The sequence below is a fragment of the Garra rufa genome, chromosome 18 (genome assembly GCF_049309525.1).
Source record: "Garra rufa chromosome 18, GarRuf1.0, whole genome shotgun sequence".
NCBI classification, from domain to species: Eukaryota; Metazoa; Chordata; class Actinopteri; order Cypriniformes; family Cyprinidae; genus Garra; species Garra rufa.
The window spans coordinates 10520742-10547411 of record NC_133378.1 but is presented as its reverse complement, the minus strand read 5'-3'; the positions used below and the strand labels follow the sequence as shown (position 1 = coordinate 10547411).

Genomic DNA, 26670 nt, shown 5'->3' with positions numbered 1-26670 from the left:
CCCATGTAAACAAGAAATGTACAACACCTCCTTTCTTGGAAGCATCCATGCTTGGACAATGCATGAAATTGACCTGATTTACAGACGTTAATAACAGAATGCTGTTACGACAAAGTTGAGACACTGAAAATAACGTGAATAACAAAGAAGAGGTGTATTGAAGCCAGAGCATTCCTTTAACATCCACAGAAATGTACAATTCTGTGGTCCATGAAAAGAATTCCTGTTTCAAATTCCAGAAAAACTATCAGACAACATCAGATCCTAAACTGAAAAAGAGGATGCTTGTATGAACCCGCATTTGCATTAACATTTCCCTTTAAGTCACTGCAGAATGAGAAATGACAGACTGAAAAGGTCACCATTTACCATTCATTCCTGCATCTCATAAATTTCCCCAGCTACTAACATTATCTGTGCCATTACAAACAGATTCTGTGAATTACACTGGTTTTGATCACTTGTAGTTAAATTAAAGATTTACTTTTAACGATGAAGCCAAATGTAATCAAATTAAAAACTAAGCCTAATTAGCCTTTCATTTATATGATATTTTAAAATTGGATCTAAAACTGAAACAACTTCTAGAATATTGGATAATACGTTATAATCTCGGCTAAAACTATTTTTCTAGTACTGGATATTATTTTAATAAGAGCTGTGTGAACCAAAAGCTCCTCAAATGCAATACTGAAGTTGACCAACCTATTTTCCAATACAAATGTTCCTAAAACTATGATTTTTTTGAATAATAAACAATGATTAATAATCTTTAAATTAAGGCGGCAAAACGATTAGTCATGATTAATCGATTAAAAATAAAAGTCATGTTTGCATATTATACATCTGTGTGTACTTTGTATATTTAACACACACATACATGTATATATGAAGGAAAAATATGTTAGATTTATATGTAAACTATTTATATTTATATATTATATAAATTATATACAAGTGTTTACTTACAAAATGCATACAATACATACAATATTTTTTAAATATATACATGTATGTGTGTGTATTTATATATACACATAATAAATATACACAGGATACACACAGGTAGTATGTAAACAAACTTATTTTGAACCAATTAATCGCGACTAATCACTTTGCAGCACTACTTTAAAACCTCAAACTGACTTTTTGACTAATGTAAACTCTCAAATGTGCAATGTGCTAAACTAGTGTTGGGCGTTATGACCAAAATTTTATATCACAATATGAGCAATTTTATTTCATGGTACCGATTTCATGGTATATATATATATGTAAGGGATAATCAACGGTTGGCCGTGCATTAAAGGATTTTAAATGCACGACGTGGAGGCTAATAACCTCCACGAAGTGCATTTTAAATCCTTTAATGCACGGCAAGCCGTTGATTATCCCGCTTATTCCATGGTCATTTGCCAAGTTATAGACAATTTAAAACTAGGATTGATATTTGCAGCGCAAAATTTGACCGTATGGATAAAAAAGACGGTTATTTTCGTCAGTTATGACAAGCAGCTCTAGCATTCTGCCCGCTTCAAATCAGACAAAGAGATGAAATAGTCCGGTAAGATCACATTTTTTTGAATGAATTATACCATTTGTTTCAGTAAATTATCGATCGACCAAGAGAGAGTGTGAAGGCGAGAGAGATGACAGTCTCTACAAACAACGAATTCATTCAAAAACAGCAGTTTTACCATCTCGTTGCTGAGGAATATAATGTAGCGATCTAGTATCTAGGCTGTTTTAATAAGAATCGCGGGCGAGCGCTGACAAGAAGTTTATGTATGTGTGCAGCACAACGCGATCTTCAACCTCTCTCTCTCTCTCTGCGTTTGCATGCATCAATTAAAGCAGCGCATTAATATAGAACGGTGATTAAACTGACTTGGGACTACCTGTGCATTAAACGGTTTTACTGCATACCTGCCAGCCAATCAGAATCCAGTATTCAGACATTCCATGGAATAAGCAAGGGATAATCAACGGTTTGCCGTGCATTAAAGGATTTTAAATGCACGACGTGGAGGCTAATAACCACCCGACGCGAAGTGCATTTTAAATCCTTTAATGCACGGCAAGCCGTTGATTATCCCGCTTATTCCATGGTCATTTGCTAAGTTAAAGACAAGTTAAAACTAGTACTGCTCTTTGCAGCGCAATATTTAACTGAATAGATAAAAAGGCGGTTATTTTCGTCAGTTATGACACGCCGCTCTAGCATTCTGCCTGCTTCAAATCAGACACAGACATGAAATAGAGCGGTAAGATCACATTTATTTGAATGAATTCTAGCATTTGTTTCAGTAAATTATCCATCGACCGAGAGAGAGGCAGAGATGACAGTTGTGTTTGTGTGTGTGTGTGTGTGTGTGTGTACTGGTATTCATCACGTTGTGGGGACCAAATGTCCCCACAAGGATAGGAATACCAGTAAATTTTGACCTTGTGGGGACATTTCTGAGCTTATAAATCATACACAATGAGTTTTTTTGAGGAAGTAAAAGTGTGCACAATCTCCTGTGAGGGCTAGGTTTAGGTGTAGGGTGATAGAAAATACGGTTTGTACAGTATAAAAACCATTACGCCTATGGAATGTCCCCATAAAACATGAACGAATTCATTCAAAAACCGCAGTTTTACCACCTCGTTGCTGAGGAATATAATGTAGCGATCTAGTATCTAGGATATTTTAACAATAAGAATCGCGGGGAAGTGCTGACAAGAAGTTTATGTATGTGCACAGCACAATGCGATCTCCGATCTCTCTCTCTCTCTCTGCGTTTGCGTGTGTCAATTAAAGCAGTGCATTAATATAGAACGGTGATTAAACTGACTTGGAACTACCTGTGCATTAAACGGTTTTACTGCACACCTGCCAGCCAATCAGAATCCAGTATCCAGACATTCCATGGAATAAATAAATAAATAAATAAATACATACATATATATTTATTTATTTATTTATTTATTTATTTATTTATTTATGTAAGTCTACCCTTAAAATCCATGCTTTTTATGAACCCTTTTTACTTTAAATACTTTGGTGAGGTAAGAATAAGAATATTGGTAACACTTCAGTTTCCAATTCTCACTAGTTGGTAATTTGCATGAATATTACTGGGATATTGGCTGTTAGGGTTAATGCTTTATTCAGCAAGACCTTATTCTAAATCCTCAATCCCAACCAATTCCTACCAAATTCTTAAACTTAACTATTTTATTAAGTACTAATAAGCAGTAATTAGGAGTATATTGAGGCAAAAGTCATAGTTAATCGTGAGAATTGGACGCTAATCTGTGATCAGAATAAATTATGTAGGTATCTATTATTAATTTGAAAGAAGTAAAAGAACCATTTCATGTCTTTCTTTGTATTATTAATCTGTCTAGGTTGATGTAGGATTTTGAAAGTAATTAGTAATAAGTAATTAAATACTTTTTGGAGAGAGTAATTTGTACAGTAATCTAATTACATTGTTGAGTAGTAACTAGTAATTTATTCTTTTTTTAGAGTAACTTGCCCAACACTGTTTATGTGGATACTTGCAAAACTGGGCATTTTGACAGATACAAGTGTGAATTTAACCGTTCAACGCCAACCATTCAACGTTCCAGACAGCGCACACTTATAGCAAAATTCTCTTTGAGCTCTCTTTCGCTTCTCATTGCATTTGAACAGCATAAAAACCCATTTTTTTTAAATCACAATGCTAAAAACACGTGCAAACGATACATTTTTGTGACCATGTAGCATATGTACCGGTTGACAAATTTCTACCAGTTAATCGTGTCTACCAGTATATTGTCGACCCTTATACTAAAGAATACCCAACAAAAGGCAAATTTGTTGAGGATTGTGCTTATTTTCTCTTTCACCTATCAATGACATTTAAACATTTTTGGTGTTTGAAATTCCAATTGATTTCTACTCATTTTGTGCTTGTACAATGTAAAAAGAATGATACATCCAGGCCACAAGAAGGAGCTCTTACCTCGTCCCATTCTGATGTGAACGAAGGTGATTTTTCCAGTCTTCTCTTGGTGGCGCTACAGTTGGACACTGACTCACTTCGGCCGCCCAACCCAGTCTCTTCCTCACCGGGTGGGGACACCAGCAAGTCGGAGTCGGACTTCGAAAGGCTACGCGCTAACTTGAGATCGCCCGGCGGTGGCATCCTTCTCGTCAGCGGAGAATCGCGAGCCGGCGAGTTGTGTTTTGATGAATCCCGTGGTTCTTTGTGGACTGTGGCATAGATAGCTTTGGGGTCAGTGTCCTGGAGAATGGTTTCCATGGTGACCGATGATTTGGGATGGGGAGGAGGGGCGGAGCTTGCAGATGTTGAAGTGTTGGAAGCCTCAGCGGACTTCGCTCCAGAGGACGGCAGTCTGAACGCTTCCTCCCGACAGTCAACCACCGGCGAGGAACCGTGAAGCAGACCAGTGAACTGCTCGGGAACTGCAGCGCTTATATCCTGACCGTGCGACGAGCTCTCTGTCAAGAGAACAGAGGAGAGAGTGAGAGAGTTACAGACAGACTGTGGAGCAGTATCTAGACCAGATAACATGAAACCGCCCACTCTACTACTGTCCAGTGCCTGAAACAGATCTGTTTTTGTTTTCTGACTGGAAAAGGGAGGGAGAAAGAAATGCAGACAGAAAGAAAGTTGGGCTCACCAATGCTAAAGTGTCTGTGTTAGAGAATTCCAAGAGCAGACTATGAGCAGCTGACTTTTCTCCATAGAGATCTGTTTGTGACTTGCTCGTTCTATTCTCTGTCTCTCCCTCTCCCTCTCGCACTGCTAACAAGCATACAGCTTTATAAGGATTGCTTCCAGAGAAGTTATGCCTCACTAAGGATTCCCTTCATTATGAGTGGCAAGCTTGAAACAGGATACTACAGAGATGACTGTGAAAGAAACACACTCGTTCTCCCCTCTCTCACAAACACCACTGTGCCACACTGTTATGCACTGGGTTCTTAAAAATTAAATCCCTGCTTTGTGATTATGAAAAATCCATCTCCCAAAACAGAACACTTACAGATCTCTTCTTACACTCTCTCTCTCGCCTTAAATACTATACCCAAGAACATGAATACTTATATCCAAGTTTGATTTCAAGGAGAACTGCATTCTTGGCACTGCCACAGGGGGCGATATAGTGCACATTAGCAAAAATTGTCTTACTTTTTTCTTTTAGGTGAACTACTGTCATGCCAGAGCAAAACAAAATGTTCTTTTTATAGATAGTTACCTGAAAACTCAACCTTCAATCAGAATATTCCAACTTCCCTAATATATAGCATTAACTACTATATGTTCGAAAAAAAATGGCAAAAACTGGACCTTCAGGTGTGTAACAGCTTGTCACTGGGACAGTACCCTCAAAGTGACACCTTTTTAACATGTTTACCCCTAAAGGGTGCATACTAGCACCTTAGAGTAAGAATATGTACCATTATGGTAGTAATATGCTAATATTTTCCTCGTTTAGAAAGTCACTTTGGATAAAGGCGTCTACTAAATTAATGTAAATGTAATATGTACATTTACGGTACTATAACGAACATTTTAGTTGTAAAGAACATACAAAGGTGTACACTTTGAGAGTACTATATGTTATTTTATTGTCTCACTTTTTTTTTTCTCTTAGGTCAACTACTGTCATGCCAAATCTTGCGGAACAAGTTACAAAAGGTTATTTTAGTTACCTGAAAAATAACATCAACCTTCGACAGAAAAAAAATGTGCAAAAACTGGACCTTCAGGGGTACAACAGCTTGTCGCTGAGTAGAGCTGCACGATTCTGAATAAAATGAGAATCACGATTTTTTTGCTCGGAATAAAGATCACGATTCTCTCACGATTCTGGAAACTTTTTTATTTTAAAGATTTACCCCTGAACATTAGGTTATCAAACAACAGTAAAATAGCAGTGAAATAAGACAAAATAAACTTTGCTTTAAATTTAAAGAAATGTAATGAAAAATAATGTAAAAAAAAAAACATCATTAAACATTAAAAAATAAACATACAAAGGTATTATGTCAGAGAAATCGATTTAAAGATTCTTAGCTAGAAACACTAACCTATCAACATTTTATGGCTGCCAGCGTCCACTCTGTGGGATGCCCAAGTTTACTTCACCATTTTACAAATAAAACCTAATCTAATCATGACAAACTATATATTGTTGGAAAGGTCTAAGGCTCCTAAATAGATATTTGACATTTGTTTTGTGTTACACATTATGCAAGAAAATAATTTATGACAAGAGTTTCATAGATTAATTTATGACAAGTGTGCACCTCAAAAATCTCCTTCATAACAGGAGTTCTGACCTTTTTCACAAACAGACTTTCTTGTTGCCTTTTTCCCTATTACACATTAGAAATAATAAGAAATTATATATCAGATGAAAACTTAAAATTTCAAAATTCATCCTTTGGAATGCCATTTTAAAATCAGACATTGCATTAACATGGAAAATGTACATCAGAATCAATTACTAAATATTCTTGTCCATGAATTATACAGATTTAAGATTCAATTCTTCATTTTCACGTCTCTGTTGAAAAATGGGAGTAACAGTTAAGGGGTTAATGGATCGTCATGCTCATATATGGTTCCATTGCTCTGCTGGTCCATAAATCGATCAAAGTACTACTCTGTCAATATTCAAAGTGCTAATAGAGACCAAATTTTCCAAGCATGATACAGAGCTATCTACACAACTACACAACTTTTAGCCCACATACTAATTACAGCCTAGATATTTTATGTAGCTTAATTTGCGCGCATTGGGGAGTCGCTCTCTAAATGCAAATAGCTTTTGAATGCACGTGCGGTTTACTTTTGGTTTCGTTTTAACAACCGCGAGAAACTCTCGACGGCGCTGAGCGTGCATTCTACAATACCAGAGATTACTTTAACAAAACCATTTGAAAGTGTGTGAACACCAACGGGGTTTTGAAAAGCGTGTCCCGAGTGGAAATTACGCCACTGCGTGAGTGAATGAATGCCGCGTTGTACAGGATATTGAGACAGAGGCACCATGAATTGCATCTGACAGAATGTGGGCTGAAGATGAAGTTTAAATGGTTATGTAATGTTGGAGAGAACAGCGAACCTGTCATTGCATCAGCTCACAGCAGTCTGTGCAGTAATTAGGCTAGCAAAAGTTTTGTAAAATATAAATAAAATATAATTGGCTGAATCGTATGAATGCTGGATTAAGATTGTGAGGGGGGTCGAATCGAGATCGCGATCTTTTAACGATTAATTGTGCAGCTCTATCACTGAGGCAGTTTTTTTTCAAAGTGACACCTTTGTAACATCTTTACCCCTAAAGGCACCTTAAAGTAGCAATATGTACCATTAAGGTAGTAATATGCTCCTACTGTCCTCATCTGCAAGTTGCGTCTGCTAAACGACACAAATGATGGCCACGTGACTCTTGCATTTCCATTACCTTTCAAACTGTGCAAATTGAAAATACATCCAATGGAAACATGTCAAATATTTTCATGCTCACAAGGTATTTTTTAAGCAATTTGAAATTTGGAATATTTCACAAATCTGCAATGGAAACTATTTTTTTCTGTGGCACATCATGGCTCCGACATGGTTGCCTGAGCTGATTGCTGCCACTCTAGTCAATGCTTGTGTTTATACGAGCCGTGTTGCAGCACGTTTCAGAAACGTCCCAGAAACGGCTTTCCACGCTACTTTGCTAAAGATATACACCTACATCTCCTTCGATTAATAATGATGGCTAATGCGGTGGCTGTGATATACGCAAACCTACCAACATCTGTCCCCATGACTTATCATGAGTCATCAGTTAACGAAAACACCGTCATTTGCAGTAGTTTTTTTAATCAACATTTTTAAAATATCACAAAAGTTTTGTGCAAATCTGTAGCTAATAACAATATGGTGGATGCAGTATGTCCGAAGTTCTTCATCAAAGAGATTTTACAGCTAAACAGACCTGACACGCCCCTTTATCGCCCTCTTTAGGATCAGAGTTTGCTATCGCGACAGAAACGCAAGTATAAACAGTGGGACTGTGCAATTGCAACTAGCTGGCCAACATTCACATCATTCACGCATAGATGGTTTTTGGCGATAATTTTGAATGAACTACAAGGGCAAACACTCCCAATGTATTTTCCCAAGTGCGACAAGTGAAAAATACTCCTCTGGTTTGTTCTCTTCTGTATACGCACTGCACTTGCCACTGAAATGCCTCAACTGGCAAACACGTACACATAGACCAAGAGATAAATCCAACTCCAGGTTCCTGATACGAGCCAGGCAGCTGGGCAAACGGCCACCATACCAGAGAGATATCCTGGTGTTACGTACGGTGTTTGGTGACAAGAAAACCAAGTCAGCCATGTCAGAGCTTAAAGCCAGAAACATTCTGTACGCAAGTACACAAACTCATTGCAAGCACTTGTAACATTGTACATAGATGTACATAGTACAAACTTCAACAAGGTGCCAATAAAATGGATTTTTTATTATTCAGGATGTCAGCAGATAAACCAAAGTTCACAACTATGTTCAGTCATGCATGTACATCTTTCAAAATGAATGCAGAAATAGCTTAAAAATAATAATACGATAATAAGAGCTTCCAACCTTGAAAACAGCATAAAACTATACAAGCAGAACAAAAAATATGACCAAGACTAACCTTTGGGTCGTTCTTTGAAGTCCAAAGCCAAATTTGGATCTTCAAGCACAATTAGAGCATTGGAACCTTCTGAGTTTCTGTTCAAATGAACTCAACTCAGCTCTAATATTTGGTTTACGATAAACTACACTTCAGCAACTCTCTCCTGAGAACTTCATGTCTCACGTTTTCCAAGGCTTTGGGGCTGAACAAACCGCCCACTCTGTGAGGCACTGGCGGGTGTGCTGGAGGAACATACAGACACACAAGGCCAGAACCATGAGTCCAATCAATTTCCTCATGTAAGTGACACACCTAAAAACATACACACACAGACAGCCCAAGATTTGATTCTGTGTTTGCATTTGTGACCCGAAGGCCAACCTGTGACGTCATTTTAAATCAACAAGACCCTCTGGAGAAGATGAAGTCAGAGCTGTTCTCCATCCAAACCCGAGGCATTAGCGTTGACAATACACATTGACAGCATTTCTCCAAGAGAAACTCAGGTGTTTACTCAAACAACACGTCCGTTTCCAGTAACTACAAGCACGCACTAGTTAAATCATCCAATGTTCAATTAAATACAAGCAGTATGAGCATGTTCCAAGCCAAAGAACACCATAGATGTTTCTAAACCTAGTACGTTTCAGTCTGCTGTCCACAAAACGTCTTAAAGTCTAAATGTGACCAAACCTTTAGGATGCAAACGGATTAAAATGAAATGTGATTTCTTACCAAATAGTAGGCAGAATACAGTGTACAACGTTTTTCCATTTCGAACACAGCCAAGCACACTGGAGCAGTGCTGACATCTGATGAACTGAAGTAATGTCACCCCTCTGAATGTTCTAGGGTAACAGGGCTGAGTTCATCGTTCAGCTGTTGCGATCTCCTCTCTAAGAGCTTTCTAAGCGTGTGCCAACAGCGAGAAGTGTTTATTAAAAGAGGGAAGGGACGTCTAAAACACACAACATGATTTTGCTCTTAGGGTGAAGCTTTCGTCTCCAAAACACTAAGGTCAAGATTTCAATACGTCAACGCATAGCGCCCGCTGTGAGACCCAGACATGAGAAATTTGACGAGCTCACGCCCTGTTATTTAGTGTGTGTCTACAGGCCGATTTCCTGCAGCGTAATTGACAGGTGCTGAGCACAGTACGGCTGTGGAGGTGGCAGCTGAGCTCTATGGAGCTTGGCGGGGGACGAGAAGGGCAAGGAGACGAAGAGAGTCGTTCTGCTGTTTGTTTTGAAACACGAGGAGAGTGTGAGGCTTTAATGTATATTCCACTGACGTTTATCACACACAACAATGATAAAGCACCCATATTAAAAGCAGAATTCTATACTATTTTACAATAGAATGGCTTTATATTTTAGTTCTAACCATTTCTTTATAAGACTTGCCTTTAAAGTAGCAAGCAACCGAGTCGGGATGGCATTCTCTTGGTAATGCTAACTAGAGTCGTGTTACACTGAGTAAACATTGTTCTAAGTTAGGCAAGGATTTCTGAGCGATGACTTTAGGAGGATCAGAGAGGGACACAGAGACAAATCGGGACAAATGCACAGGGGCATAAGACATGTGTCTACTTTTTATCATCCTACCAATATTTTTGCACCAAAATATCTTTTTTGAAATAATGAACATTTGGACAACTTTTGGGGCATTTCAATTGTGTTTTTTGGAGTTTAAGCTTTGGAACTTTGGAAAAGTGCGGCACAAACATTTGTTAAAATTTCAAAATTTGTGTTTCACAGAAAAAAAAAAAATACAGCATACAGGTTTGGAACACAGAGCCTTTAAAGGGAAAATATGAAATGGAAGGAAAGTTACATTTCAATGCTTTTATATTCACTTGGAAATGCTTTGAAAAAAGCTTGAAGATATATTTATTTTTTCTTCCTCCTTTTATTATTTTCATCATAAAGTGACTTGAGAGCAAATGCAAAAGTTTAGCAAGCAAACGCAAAAGTTTAGCATCTAAACGCAAAAGTTTACCAAGCAAATGCAAAAGTTTATTAGATGAATGCATGTTTAGTGAGCAATAAAACGTTTAGCAAACAAAAATAAGCTTCATTATCAAAAAACAAAGTTTAGCAAGCAAACACCAAAGTATAGAGCAAATACAAAGGTTTAGTGAGCAAACACAAACATTTACAAAGCAAATGCAAAAGTGTAGTGAACAAACAAAAGTTTAGCAAGCAAAGAAAAGATTAATGTTCAAAAGCAAAGTTTAATGAGCAAACAATTACGCTTAGCAAGCAAATATAAAAGTTTAGAGAGCGAATGAAAAGTTTATTAGAGGAATGCACTTTAGTGAGCAAAAACAAATGTTTAGCCAGCAGAAATTAAAGATTAGTGAACAAAAATGAAAGTTTAGCAAGTAAATGCAAAAGTTTAGCAAGCAAAATCTAAAGTTTAACGAGCAAAAAAAAAGTTTAGCAAAAAAAAAAAAAAATGTATTGAACAAAAACAAGTTGCAAGCGAGCAAACTCAAAAGTGTAGTGAACAAACACAAAAGTTTAGAGAGCAAATGCAAAAGTTTAGCAAGCAAACGAGTTTAATGACTAAAAGCAAAACTTAGTGAGCAAAAACTAAACTAAAGTTTATTGAACAAAAACAAGTTTAGCGGACAAAGTTTAGTGAGCAAACGCAAAAGTTTGCACAAGTTCCTCACAAACAAAAACAAAAGTTTAACAAGCAAATATGAAAGTTTAGCAAACAAAATCTAAAGTTTAATGAACAAAAATGAAAGTTTCACAAACAAATGCAAAAGTTTAACAAGCAAAAATGAAAGTTTAGCAAACAAAATCTAAAGTTTAATGAACAAAAATGAAAGTTTCACAAACAAATGCAAAAGTTTAACAAGCAAAAATGAAAGTTTAGCAAACAAAATCTAAAGTTTAATGAACAAAAATGAAAGTTTCACAAACAAATGCAAAAGTTTAACAAGCAAAAATGAAAGTTTAGCAAACAAAATCTAAAGTTTAATGAACAAAAATGAAAGTTTCACAAACAAAAACAAAAGTTTAACAAGCAAAAATGAAAGTTTAGCAAACAAAATCTAAAGTTTAATGAACAAAAATGAAAGTTTCACAAACAAATGCAAAAGTTTAGCGAGCAAACACAAAAAGTATAGCAAGCTAACAAAAGTTTAATGATCAAAAGCAGTTTAGCGAGTAAACAAAACTTTAGTGAGCAAAAAAGTTTAGCAAATAAAAATTAAGGTTTAGCAAGTAAACAAACATTTAAAGAGCAAACAAAAAATGCAAAAGTTTAACTAGCAAACTTTAGTTTAGCAAACAAAAGTTTAATGAACAAAAAAAGTTTAGCAAACAAACAAATGTTCAGCAAGCAAACACAATTTTACTGGAGGAATGCAACAGTTTAACAAGCAAACTCAAAAGTTTAACGATTAAACAAAGCTTTAGAGATCAAACAAAAGTTTCTTGGGGAATGTAAATGTTTTGTAAGAAAAATGAGTGCAAACGTTTTGCTAAGAAACAAAAGTTTTTCAAGTGAACACATAGGTTTAGCAAGTAAACGCAGAAGTTTATTAAGCCAATGCTGAAGTTTTGCAGGCAAACAAAAGTTTAACACACAAACGCAAAAGTTTCTGGGGGGAATGAAAAAGTTCAAGGGTAACAGGTAAATGCTAAGTTTCTTGGCGGAACTCAAAGATTTTGTTAGACCAAAGTATATATATTGAAATATAATTGTCCTCCCATCTAATTTTGTCCCCATGTCCCTTAGGGGCTCCGTATATATATAAAAAAAAAAAAAACATGTGGGTGAGTAAATAATATTTAAAGGAACTGCTCCTTTAAAGGCAGCCCTAAAGTACAAGCCTTAGACAAATGGAAAGCATTTTATAGAGCAGAGAACAGGGAGGTCTTAATTTGTTTGATACATATTACATACAAGTCTAAATAGTATTTGTCACTCAACTGCTTATTGTTATTCAACCATGGCAATAGCAATAAAACCGTAAAAAGAAAATAATTCTTAGTTTTTATAGCGCCATTAGCAAGTGAGCTCCTTAAGCATTCACACATGCACACACACTCACCTCCAGACGTCTGTCCTGTGCTAAAATGAGCTGCAGGCGGCTGCAGAGTGTTTGTGTTGGACCCTGAAGGTCGTAGGTCAATGTGTGCGGCAGTCTTTCTCTGCAAAAAAGAACACCATATCCACACATTAATGAATGTCTAGATGTCTGTCAGATGCACGATCACACACAAACAGTGTCTGTATCACACACACAAACATGCATGCACAAAACAGATGCTGCATACAGACGATAATTAACTGTCTATTGCACACTAGACAGTGTTCGGACAGCGTGACAGATGTGAGACTGCAAATAAAAGTGATGAAAAAGTAATGAACAACAAAGCTTCCTACGCAGGCTGCATTTTAAAGCATCATGGGATCTGAAAAGAAACTCAATTATGCTGCTTTCAAATATACTTCGTTTTAACCAAATTCTAAGACAGCATAACTAAAAGTTTAGTGAGAAAACGTAAACGTTTAACAAGAAAAAATGAAAGATTAGCGAGCAAAAGTAAAGTATAGCAAGCAAAAATTTAAGTTTAGCATGCAAATGGAAAAGTTTAAAGAGCAAATGCAAAAGTTTACTAACAAAATAACAGTTTGGTGAGCAAAAAACATTTAGAAAGCAAAAATTAGAGGAACACAAGTTTAGTGAACAAAAACAAATGTTTAGCAAGCAAAAATGAAAGATTACTGAATGAAAACAAAAGGTTAGGGAGCAAATGCAAAAGATTAGCAAGCAAAAATGAAAGTTTAGCAAAAACTAAAGTTTAATAAACAAAAAAAGTTTAGCAAGCAAATGCAAATTTTATCGAGCAAACAAAAGTTTACCGAGCAAACACGAACGTTTGAAGAGCAAATGCAAAAGTTTAGTGAGCCAACAAAAGTTTAGCGAACAACCACGAAAGTTTGGAGAGCAAATGCAAAAGTTTATCGAGTACACAAAAGTTTAGCAAGCAAACAAAAGTTTAGCAAACAAACATGAAAGTTTGAAGAGCAAATGCAAAAGTTTAGCAAAAAGCAAAAACTAAAGTTTAATGAACAAAAAAAAATTAATAAGCAAACGCAAAAGTTTAGCAAACAAACACAAAAGTTTGCAGAGCAAATGCAAAAGTTTAGAAAGCAAAAATTTAAGTTTAGCAAAAAACAAAAACTAAAGTTTAACAAACAAAAACTAAAGTTTAATGAAGTTTAGTGAACAAACAAAAGTTTAGTGAACAAACATGGAAGTTTGGAGAGCAAATGTAAAAGTTTAGCAAGCAAAAATGAAAGTTTAGCAAAAACTAAAAGTTTAATAAACAAAAAAAAAAGTTTAGCAAGCAAATGCAAATTTTATCGAGCAAACAAAAGTTTACCGAGCAAACACAAACGTTTGAAGAGCAAATGCAAAAGTTTAGTGAGCCAACAAAAGTTTAGCGAACAACCACGAAAGTTTGGAGAGCAAATGCAAAAGTTTATCGAGTACACAAAAGTTTAGCAAGCAAACAAAAGTTTAGCAAACAAACATGAAAGTTTGAAGAGCAAATGCAAAAGTTTAGCAAAAAGCAAAAACTAAAGTTTAATGAACAAAAAAAAATTAATAAGCAAATGCAAAAGTTTAGCGAACAAACACAAAAGTTTGCAGAGCAAATGCAAAAGTTTAGAAAGCAAAAATTTAAGTTTAGCAAAAAACAAAAACTAAAGTTTAACAAACAAAAACTAAAGTTTAATGAAGTTTAGTGAACAAACAAAAGTTTAGCGAACAAACATGGAAGTTTGGAGAGCAAATGTAAAAGTTTAGCAAGCAAAAATGAAAGTTTAGCAAAAACTAAAGTTTAATAAACAAAAAAAAAAGTTTAGCAAGCAAATGCAAACTTTATCGAGCAAACAAAAGTTTACAGAGCATACACGAACGTTTGAAGAGCAAATGCAAAAGTTTAGTGAGCCAACAAAAGTTTAGCGAACAACCACGAAAGTTTGGAGAGCAAATGCAAAAGTTTATCGAGTACACAAAAGTTTAGCAAGCAAACAAAAGTTTAGCAAACAAACATGAAAGTTTGAAGAGCAAATGCAAAAGTTTAGCAAAAAGCAAAAACTAAAGTTTAATGAACAAAAAAAATTAATAAGCAAACGCAAAAGTTTAGCGAACAAACACAAAAGTTTGGAGAGCAAATGCAAAAGTTTAGAAAGCAAAAATTTAAGTTTAGCAAAAAACTAAAACTAAAGTTTAACAAACAAAAACTAAAGTTTAATGAAGTTTAGTGAACAAACAAAAGTTTAGCGAACAAACATGAAAGTTTGGAGAGCAAATGTAAAAGTTTAGCAAGCAAAAATGAAAGTTTAGCAAAAACTAAAGTTTAATAAACAAAAAAAAAAGTTTAGCAAGCAAATGCAAACTTTATCGAGCAAACAAAAGTTTACAGAGCATACACGAACGTTTGAAGAGCAAATGCAAAAGTTTAGTGAGCCAACAAAAGTTTAGCGAACAACCACGAAAGTTTGGAGAGCAAATGCAAAAGTTTATCGAGTACACAAAAGTTTAGCAAGCAAACAAAAGTTTAGCAAACAAACATGAAAGTTTGAAGAGCAAATGCAAAAGTTTAGCAAAAAGCAAAAACTAAAGTTTAATGAACAAAAAAAATTAATAAGCAAACGCAAAAGTTTAGCGAACAAACACAAAAGTTTGGAGAGCAAATGCAAAAGTTTAGAAAGCAAAAATTTAAGTTTAGCAAAAAACTAAAACTAAAGTTTAACAAACAAAAACTAAAGTTTAATGAAGTTTAGTGAACAAACAAAAGTTTAGCGAACAAACATGAAAGTTTGGAGAGCAAATGTAAAAGTTTAGCAAGCAAAAATGAAAGTTTAGCAAAAACTAAAGTTTAATAAACAAAAAAAAAAGTTTAGCAAGCAAATGCAAACTTTATCGAGCAAACAAAAGTTTACAGAGCATACACGAACGTTTGAAGAGCAAATGCAAAAGTTTAGTGAGCCAACAAAAGTTTAGCGAACAACCACGAAAGTTTGGAGAGCAAATGCAAAAGTTTATCGAGTACACAAAAGTTTAGCAAGCAAACAAAAGTTTAGCAAACAAACATGAAAGTTTGAAGAGCAAATGCAAAAGTTTAGCAAAAAGCAAAAACTAAAGTTTAATGAACAAAAAAAATTAATAAGCAAACGCAAAAGTTTAGCGAACAAACACAAAAGTTTGGAGAGCAAATGCAAAAGTTTAGAAAGCAAAAATTTAAGTTTAGCAAAAAACTAAAACTAAAGTTTAACAAACAAAAACTAAAGTTTAATGAAGTTTAGTGAACAAACAAAAGTTTAGCGAACAAACATGAAAGTTTGGAGAGCAAATGTAAAAGTTTAGCAAGCAAAAATGAAAGTTTAGCAAAAACTGAAGTTTAATAAACAAAAAAAAAAGTTTAGCAAGCAAATGCAAATTTTATCGAGCAAACAAAAGTTTACAGAGCAAACACAAACGTTTGAAGAGCAAATGCAAAAGTTTAGTGAGCCAACAAAAGTTTAGCGAACAAACACAAAAGTTTGGAGAGCAAATGCAAAAGTTTAGAAAGCAAAAATTTAAGTTTAGCAAAAAACTAAAACTAAAGTTTAACAAACAAAAACTAAAGTTTAATGAAGTTTAGTGAACAAACAAAAGTTTAGCGAACAAACATGAAAGTTTGGAGAGCAAATGTAAAAGTTTAGCAAGCAAAAATGAAAGTTTAGCAAAAACTGAAGTTTAATAAACAAAAAAAAAAGTTTAGCAAGCAAATGCAAATTTTATCGAGCAAACAAAAGTTTACAGAGCATACACGAACGTTTGAAGAGCAAATGCAAAAGTTTAGTGAGCCAACAAAAGTTTAGCGAACAAACACGAAAGTTTGGAGAGCAAATGCAAAAATTTATCGAGCACACAAAAGTTTAGCAAGCAAACAAAAGTTTAGTAAACAAACATGAAAGTTTGAAGAGCAAATGCAAAAGTTTAGCAAAAAGCAAAAACTAAAGTTTAATGAACAAAAAAAATTAATAAGCAAACGCAAAAGTTTAGCGAACAAACACAAAAGTTTGGAGAGCAAATGCAAAAGTTTAGAAAGCAAAAATTTAAGTTTAGCAAAAAACTAAAACTAAAGTTTAACAAACAAAAACTAAAGTTTAATGAAGTTTAGTGAACAAACAAAAGTTTAGCGAACAAACATGAAAGTTTGGAGAGCAAATGTAAAAGTTTAGCAAGCAAAAATGAAAGTTTAGCAAAAACTGAAGTTTAATAAACAAAAAAAAAAGTTTAGCAAGCAAATGCAAATTTTATCGAGCAAACAAAAGTTTACAGAGCATACACGAACGTTTGAAGAGCAAATGCAAAAGTTTAGTGAGCCAACAAAAGTTTAGTGAACAAACACGAAAGTTTGGAGAGCAAATGCAAAAATTTATCGAGCACACAAAAGTTTAGCAAGCAAACAAAAGTTTAGTAAACAAACATGAAAGTTTGAAGAGCAAATGCAAAAGTTTAGCAAAAAGCAAAAACTAAAGTTTAATGAACAAAAAAAAATTAATAAGCAAACACAAAAGTTTAGCGAACAAACACAAAAGTTTGGAGAGCAAATGCAAAAGTTTAGAAAGCAAAAATTTAAGTTTTGCAAAAAACTAAAACTAAAGTTTAACAAACAAAAACTAAAGTTTAATGAAGTTTAGTGAACAAACAAAAGTTTAGCGAACAAACATGAAAGTTTGGAGAGCAAATGCAAAAGTCTAGCAAACAAACAAAAGTTTAATGATCAAAAGTAAAAGTTCAGTGAGCAAAGACTAAGGTTTAGTGACATTTAGTGAGCAAACATTTGGTCAGCAAACAAAACAAATGCAAAACCTAATTTAAGGAGTGCAAAAGCTTAACAAGCAAACTTTAGCAAACAAAGGTTTTAAAGCATCTGAAAAGAAACTCAATTTCGCTGCCTTTTAATATACTTTGTTTTAGCCAAATTCTAAGACAGCATAACATGCATCTTTCGCAAGGGTGGAAATCCATAAAGACACCATGCCAAGCTAACAAAAACACAAAATATAAGATGGCAAATAAGAGAAATGTAAATTAAAAAGAAGCATATTTAATTCAATAATATAAAGCTTTACCCAATACTTGTGTGTGCTCTCCATTTTATGTTTTTTTTAAGCAAAAAGCTAAAATCAAACTCTACTGGAATGCATTGAGTGTCAAGTCCTGTGTGAAGCAAGATACCCTGCTGCCTAACACTCACTTGTGAGGTGTCATAGCAGTTAGCATGTTGCCTTATAAGGCAGCTGACTATTTAGGTACAGTAGGAGACAGTAAGTTTTGAAACAAAGCTCAAGCCAAATAAGCAATATTCTTACCTGAGGTAGGACACTGCTGGAAGACTTGGATGAGACATCCACATCTGGAGATAAAGACTTAAAATTATTCAACGTAAAATACAGCAAATTACAGGCACATCTTGTAAAGTTTATGACATACTCATATCTTCACTTTTAAGATTCTCTAACTTTTTGAAATAGTGATATATTACTATATCTGTAGTATATCACATCACAGCGTGCCGATATACAGCAATAGCGCACGGCTACTCGTAATATTTCAAACAACAATGAATTATATGTCATATTTAACCGCTGTAGAGACATCCGAGCCAGCGGCAAATTCCAGAAGATCTGGCCGAGGTAAGGCTGCTCTCGGTGGGTTCATGAACACTGAACGCCCGCTGATATCTGGAGCTCACATCTCCGAAAACATTGAAGCAAATTTTCAAATACACATTTTCTTTATTAACAAACCACATATTTGAAAGCTAAACAAGTATATGCATGCCTAAGAAACTGTTAAAACTACATTCCGTGACACAAAAACAGTATTATCTATTAAATTATAGTAGATTTGGAGTTCTGATATTACTAGAATATTGCACTCCTCACAGCCAATCAGATTCGAGGACCAGAAAGACAAAACACATTTTATTACATTTGTGGGTACTTTTTTTGAAAAACCTACTTTTGTGAACTAGTTCTATGTTTTTCGCCCAATCGGAACTAAACCAGTGCAGAAACATACTCTGGAGAGTGAATATCAATAATTAAAAAAAAATATATATTGAACTTTCGACTCACTGCCGCAAAGGGACGCCAAAATGTTCAAAAGGGGCAAGGCCACTTTAAGTAAAATGCCTTTAACTCCTGAACGGAATTATATACTCAGAACACTTGTAAAAGCTCAATCTGAGGTCACAGGACAAAAATCAAAGAGCTTGGCCACTTGTTGGCGCTAAAAGAAGGAAAAAACATAAAAATTGATATATCTACGCACCCATTTGTTTTATTAACATGAAAATCACTGTGTACGGTCTTGGCCCAAAGTGCCACAAGTGTCTATAAAGACATTTGTGAATTTACAAAAAAACATGGCCGCCATTGCAGTGTTGTTTTAGTCAACGATGACGATGACGAAATCATTTCGTTGACGCCCCTTTTTTCCATGACGATAACGAGACGATGACGACATAAAAATGGCTCGTTGATGACTAAAACATGACGAGACGTGTGTGAGTTTTCGTTGACGAGACGAGAATAGACGAAAATGTTAGTGGGTGGTCCGTCAGACGTTTAAAATGCATGACATTTCTGCTTATTGTGCATGCCAATTAAAACCGGAAAATATCTGCCGCTATGGCAAGCCGTTTTAGCATTAAAAACTCCTTGTCATACTAGTATGGCAAGCCGCTTTAGCATTCCATCCTTGTTTGTCTTTTATGTTTTAAAACATTCCTTCATTATTGTAATTATTGGTGAAAATAGTCGATCCGGAAGCTCACATTGTGTTGAACTATAGATCTGCTATTTTCAGAACTTAAGTGACACTACCCAACAGCAAAATACTTACTGACCTACATTAATTTGTTAAAAGACTACTTTTCCCCCTTTTTTTGACTCAAACTAGACTAAAACCTTTTTGACTTTTCGTCGACTAAAACTAGACTAAAACCTTTTTGACTTTTCGTCGACTAAAATTGGACTAAAACTATCACATATAGAAGTGACTAAAATTTGACTAAAACTAATAACCATTTTAGTCCAAAAGACTAAGGGCAAATTCCAAATGGAAGTGCGCATCCCTACGCCCTACTCCCTCCGAAGGGCAGATCCCTTTGAAGTGAGTTCTTTTAAGGGAGTAGGGCATTTCTGTCTCTTTTAACCGTTTGGAACTCCCTTGGCGAAGGGAATGACTGACGAAATGTTACCTTGACAACGCTGCGCAAACGTGATCACTAACGGAAATCACTTCCGTGAAGTGACCATGGAATGTTCCCTTCGCTAACGGCCTTCTGGAAGGGCCCTTCGTGAAGGGATTAAGTTGCTCACTTTCGTTTGGAACGTCCCTACAAATGGCGTCCCCTTCTAGAAGTGCCCTTGAAGGGCGCAAAATAGCCGTTTGGAATTCGCCCTAAGACTAAGACTAAATCTAAGATGGTTGTCAAAAACAACATTGCGCCATTGGCTGATGAGCACCTATTAGACCAAGGTTAACCTTTGGTCTTTAGCGACCCGGGACGTCATTTACTACCCTCTCCCTCCTTCCTTTTTTTATGTTTGGCACCAGCTTTCTTAGTATCCCCCAATCTATTCATTATGAACAATAAAACAAGAAAAAATATGAAATATAAAAGAATGTCTGTTTTCTGATTCATTTTTTGTAAAAAGTGTATAGGGTCATTAGAGACCTGAGCTATGTAATAGTGCAAGTATATATTTTTTGTGTAAATCTGTCATCTTTAGTCCTCGAGGTGGCACTGTTTGATAGACAATAATGACGTGGTGTTTCACTCATAATTATCGCAGGCATAAAACAAAAGAATATTATCAGCAAAATTTTAATTGGTCTAAATGGCTTTACTGCAAAGCAATTTCTCTATGCAATAAAACATAAATGTCACTGTCATTTGGGGGTGGATGTGGTGAATAAGCTGCCAGCGATCAAAATAATGATTCTGAAGTCACTGAAAACTATTTTTTCGAATACGGTTGAGATCGCGAATATGAGCCAGATGCTGAACGTACTGTGGAAGTGTGCTCTGAGGAGGATGGCAATCATAAAATCATCTACTCAAATTGAACCGTTCTAAGTTCAAAAGGTAACAAAATATGCTTTATTTTATTCTTCTGTAATCATTCATAAAATATCAAGAGAGTTTTTGCTATTGCAGCTGTTCGAGATTCATCCGTTCTGGATATACATGTCTGGGTCGCTAAAGACCAGAATATGTAATGATTGGTGAAACAGTCATGCATTTAAGGATTACTAGAGGTTCTGGAAAATACTGCAGTACAATTTTCTGGACTCTTCAAGTCAATAACTATCAAAAAATGTTTCTGACATAAAGAAGCTATAACAGGGTAATTTAGAAAAGGGGCCTGTCCAAATTTACCCAAAAACCTATAAACCCTAAACGGAAACTCAAAACTTCACAAAATCTGGTCAGCACATGCAATGCATGCAATGCTTTTATTGGACCACAGCTGGTGCCATAACAATCATAAACACTAAAAAACATAATATTTCTCTGGTAAATTACCTGGATTTGCCAAAAACACTGGTGGTTACAGGCTTCCTATATAATGTATTTTTTCATAGGAGTAGTTCACTTTCAGAACCAAAATTTACAGATAATGTACTCACCCCCCTGTCATCCAAGGATGTTCATGTCTTTCTTTCTTCAGTCGTAAAGAAATGGTGTTTTTTCAGGTAAACATTTCAGGATTTCTCTCCGTATAATGGACTTCTATGGTGCCCCCGAGTTTGAACTTCCAAAATGCAGTTTAAATGCAGCTTCAAAGGGCTAAATGATCCCAGCCGAGGAAGAAGGGTCTTGTCTTGCAAAACGATCTGTTATTTTCTAAAAACATTTACAACTTATATACTTTTTACCATCATTTTAACCATCATTTTGCTAGATTTTTTCCACAGCTGGGATCATTTAGAGCCCTTTGAAGCTGCACTTTGGAAGTTCAAACTCGGGGGCACCATTGAAGTCCATTATATTTAGAGAAATCCTGAAATGTTGCACTCAAAAAACTATTTCCTTACGACTGAAGAAAGAAAGACATGAACCTCTTGGATGACAAGAGGGTGAGTACATTATCTGTAAATTTTTGTTTTAAAAGTGAACTACTCCTTTAAGGCTTAAATGCCTTAAAATGCCTGAACCCCGTTAATTGCTGTCTGCAGCTAAATCTTTTGTCTATAATTATTTTTAGTTTACGATAACAATACTGTTTTGTCATCACTGTTTGACTAAAGAAAGACAAAGAATAGAAATATGAAACATCTGTTGTACCATAACATAATGTGGCACTTATTATTTTCCTTGATGACACTGCCATTTTTGGGAAAGGCATATGCGAATTAGCTCGTGTTTAATAAACAAAGAAGTGAGGCACATTTACGAAGTTCATGTGAGGTCTCAGAACAAAAGAACACCAAGGAAAATGTGCATGTACCTGCTTTGCTTTGTGTGTTGTTGGGGATTTTGGTCTGTGCGGTGACTAACAGTTCATAAGTGTGGTCTTCCTCTTCCAGAGGCTCGACGCGTTCATCCACACTGCTGTTGGTGTAAACCGCCTACAGAGAAAGAGAGAGAAAGATGGACTCAGTGATGTAGAAAACGCTGATATAAAAATCAGTCGCTTATTTCACAGTCCGAACATTTTATGAGCAGCAGAACAGTGAAAATGATGACCGTTTTAATAACAGTGGATAGCAGTATTAAGTTTGAAAGGCTGACATTTATATGACACAGTCCAGTGAGTGATCCTTTTGCTGACACTGCATGAAGGTATCAAAAAGGTCTTCAGTTCCCAGTGGTTCATAAAACTAAGTGAAGTGTTCAAAAGTTGCAAATCTCTGTATCCAGCCGCAAAGACAGAGGTGGAGTGTTTTAGTATTGGTCATGGGCTCCCACGTCTTTCAGACAGAAGGTTTGCTGTGTGTTGCAGAGATCCACAGCATTAATATTCATGAGGATGCTGTTTGATTTGGGTAGACGTGCGGAAACAGCAGTCAGCGAGTGGAAAGACAAGATTCAACAGCCTCTTCCCGCAATATTCATTGTTTTCGGCTCTCTACCATCATGTGCACTGCTGCAAATGAATTTCTATTCATTATGTACTCACAACACTCACATATACAGTGCCTTGCAAAAGTATTCATGCCCCTTCATTTTGTCACGTTTTGTTTTGTTGCAGCATTATGTTAAACTGCTTTAAATTAGTTTTTTCCCACATAATGACAAAGCAAAAAGATTTGCAAATTTTACAAATGTATTAAAAATAAAACACTGAAATAAGTACACTACATAAGTATTCATACCCTTAACTCAGTACATAGTTGAAGCACCTTTACAGCCTCAAGTCTTTTTGGGTATGATGCGACAAGCTTTGCACATCTGCATTTAGCAATTATCTGCCATTCTTTGCCTCACCTTTTCACTTCTCAAGCTCTGTCAGCTTGGATGGGGCTGGCAGACATTTTCTAGAGTCCTAGTTGTTCCAATCGTCTTCCATTATGGATAATGCTTCTGTGAACCTTCCATGCAGCAGATTTGTTTCTGAACTCGTCCCTAGATCATTGCCTTAACGCAAGTCTGTCACTGAGCTCTACAGGCAGTTATCTTGACCTCAGGACTTGGTTTTTGCTCTGATATGCATTTTCAGCTGTTAGACCTTTTCTGAGAGGTTCTTTCTAAATCATACTCATTCAAATAAATCTGCCACAGTTTAACTCCACTCGAAGTGTAGTAACATCTAGAAGCAATATGAATGCTCCTGAGCTAAACTTCGAGTGTCCCAGAAAAGGGTATGAATACTTATGCAACGGGATCTTTTCAGTTTTTTATTTCCAATAAATTTGCAAAGTTGTTACAAACCTGTTTTGTGCCTTGTCATTATGGTGTATGAGATGTAGATTGATGTGGAAAAAAAGAGTAATTTACAGCAGTTTAACAATGCTGCAACAAAACGTGAAAAAAAATGAAGGGGTCTGAATACTTTTGCAAGGCACTGTAGACATTAAATATAGATCATGAGAATCTATATAAGATCATAAGATCTTGTCATTCACTATAAACTGTAGCAAAATGCCATGGCATTACTTTGTTTTAAATATCAGATGATAAAGGAGGCAGATATTGGAAGCAGCAGGCTAAATCACATCTGCCACATGGAAACACTGAGCTGTTCTCCCAGAGGTATTTATTAGGGATTCCAGCCTTAATTAGATTTTTGTAAACTGTGAATCAAACAATGCATCTCTGAATTGGGATTTTACCTCAGAGCTGAGATCCTCATCTTGTGCGGGCTGATTCTGTGGAGGATGTCGCTCTTTCTGTAAGAACCATTTGAGTAATATACTATCAAACATTTCTTTATTTTTTTTTAAAGAAACACTCAAAGAATGACTATTCAAAGTCTCCATCTAGTGGAGGGAACTGTCCTACACCAAATCTTCAGATGCATCTCACTGCAAAAAAAGGCTTATTTTAGCATTTTTGTCGTTTCTAGTCAAAATATCTAAAAATTCTTAAATCAAGATGCATTTACTAGATAAGCAAAATGATGCAAGATATTTAGTCTTGTTTCCTAGTGAAAACAATCTAAATGAAGTGAATTTTAAATTAAGTGAAGGTTTTTACCCCACTTGCAGATCACTTTATTTATTTTAAAATGCACTCAATTTATTTATTTTTTCCCCAGGAAACAAGACTAAACATCTTGTGGCATTTTTCTTATCTAATAAATGCATCTTGATTTAAGAAACAAGACAAAAATACTAAGTATGATAAGCCCTTTTTTGGCAGTGCTCTTAAGGTGAGACACTGCAGGTGAAAAGGGTAAAAAAAAATAATTATTAATGGTTATCACCTTACTTACTCAGTAGATTGATTACATTGATAATTGCAAACATTTTTTTGTATTACAAGTTTTCTCAAATGTTAGGTTTTAATATGCAAATGATCCATTATTTAATGAAATATGTGCTAATTTGCATACATTTCTAGTATAAAAATCTAAACACTGGGTGAAGCCAGTTTCAAAGTTCTTGTTTAATTTTTTTTGACATATTAGACTCAAATGGTTTTACAGAAGGAATTTTGGGTATCTCATTTTGTCACTCCATAATTCAGAAAATAGAAGACTATATATATATATATATATATATATATATATATATATATATATATATATATATATATATTTTTTTTTTTTTTTTTTTACAGTTTTTTGGGGAATAAAATATATAAAATCAAGAAAATTATATATGAACCAATCCCTCTGTAAAAACCTTCAGGATATAGACAGAAATACAAATGTAAAGTTTGGTGTGTGTAAGTGCTACTGAAGTGGAGATTTATGGCTCAGTGTTGGAGAAAAAACTAATTTTGAGAAAACGGCCTTTAAAAATCTGTATTGCAATTGAAATCTATTGACCCAAAAAGATAAAGTGCTATAAAAGAAACACTTTACAGTGTCTTTTGGGTGTTTTCTTTCCACTAATCTGAAAAAACACTTTATGAAAAACCAAAAAGCCCAAAAACTGTGTTTTTGCCTGTAGTGTCTCCCCTTAAAGAACTACTTTATTGTTTTAGTGTAAAAAGAGTATTTTTTTAAAAAGCTTAAGAAATACTATAAATGCATTATTAATAACTTCATAATAAATTCATAATTTCTGCCAAGCAATATAATTCACTGGATGTTTACTGCTAGGAAGAAATATATTAGCTTTCCATTAATATAGAATGTGATATAGAATTAGCTCACTCCCGAACTAAAATTTCCTGATAATTTAGTCATCCGCATGTCATTCGAGATTCATGTCTTTCTTTCTTCATTTGGAAAGAAATAAAGGTTTTTGAGAAAAAAATATTCCAGGATTTTTCTCTATATAGTGGACTTCAATGAGGATCAATGGGTTGAAGGTTACGATTGCAGTTTCAATGCAGCTTCAAGGGCTCTACATGATCCCACCTGACTAATAAAGTCTTATCTAGCGAAACGATTGGTATATTCATATACTTTTTAACCACAAATGTTAGTTCTTTGTCTGTGTACTTCATCTTACTTTCTCCTCCAACTTTAAAATCGTCCCACATTTGTTTTACTGTTTTGGACTTTCTTTGCATGTTCGCTTTGTAAACACAGGGTTCGTACAGATACTGTAAAATGAAATTCCAGGACTTTAAGCACTAATTTTTTGATTTTCAAGGACTTTAACCAGATATCTCACTTCTTGAGTGGTTATTGATGTTTACCACTGTTTAAAAAAAATAATAATAATAAATAAATAAATAAACATGCTCCAAAGTCCCGAACTGAATCAAATGATTCAGGAAACCACACCAAACTCCCAATCTGAATCAAATGATTCACAATCTGCACTCCTTGGTTTCCGATCCAAAGCAAAAGATTCGCCAACCCGCTACAAAGTCCCGATTCTAAATAATGAAATAAGCTCAGTTTCACCAATCCCTATGTTTTTAAAATCATTATAAGCAATGTCGAAATTTGAAAAAGAATGGCTCTTTTAATTTGATCTGTTTTTTTGCTAGTGAATCGCTTGAAATGAAAGACCGAAGTCACAAGTTTGAATCAATCGGAGCAGTTTCAGTGACTCACTTGAGTTGGTCAATTGATTTGGTTTGTCTGTTCCTCTTTTCACGGCTTCAGTCGTGTTTACGCAACACTGTCAGTACTACTACTGGTTTAGCTTGATAGCTTTATAACACTAACTGAAAAGGGGAAAGAAATGTTTTTAATTGTGTAAATTTTGTGTGAAAAGTTCCGTGCTTATTGGAAAACATAAACACTTCTTTTATATATACATTGTCTTTTAATAATTCAAGCACTTTTCAATTACCTCTTCAGGAACGTTGCTATTTT

The 26670-nt window shown here is 35.1% G+C and overlaps 1 protein-coding gene across 3 annotated transcripts in view; it reads right to left on the bottom strand.

Annotated features, from left to right (window-relative positions):
• Positions 1-26670, bottom strand: part of LOC141291688 (ankyrin repeat and SAM domain-containing protein 1A-like) — a 116302-nt gene that overhangs the window by 78133 nt on the left and 11499 nt on the right. For 2 of the 3 annotated variants that reach the window (XM_073823847.1, XM_073823848.1), the window contains exons 6-10: positions 24062-24118; positions 22237-22357; positions 18085-18128; positions 12758-12857; positions 3996-4495 (exon numbers count right to left, since the gene is read on the bottom strand). In XM_073823847.1, coding sequence (XP_073679948.1) covers positions 3996-4495; positions 12758-12857; positions 18085-18128; positions 22237-22357; positions 24062-24118 — 822 coding nt within the window. The remainder of the gene's footprint in view (positions 1-3995; positions 4496-12757; positions 12858-18084; positions 18129-22236; positions 22358-24061; positions 24119-26670) is intronic. The other variant, XM_073823849.1, reaches the window with a different exon arrangement.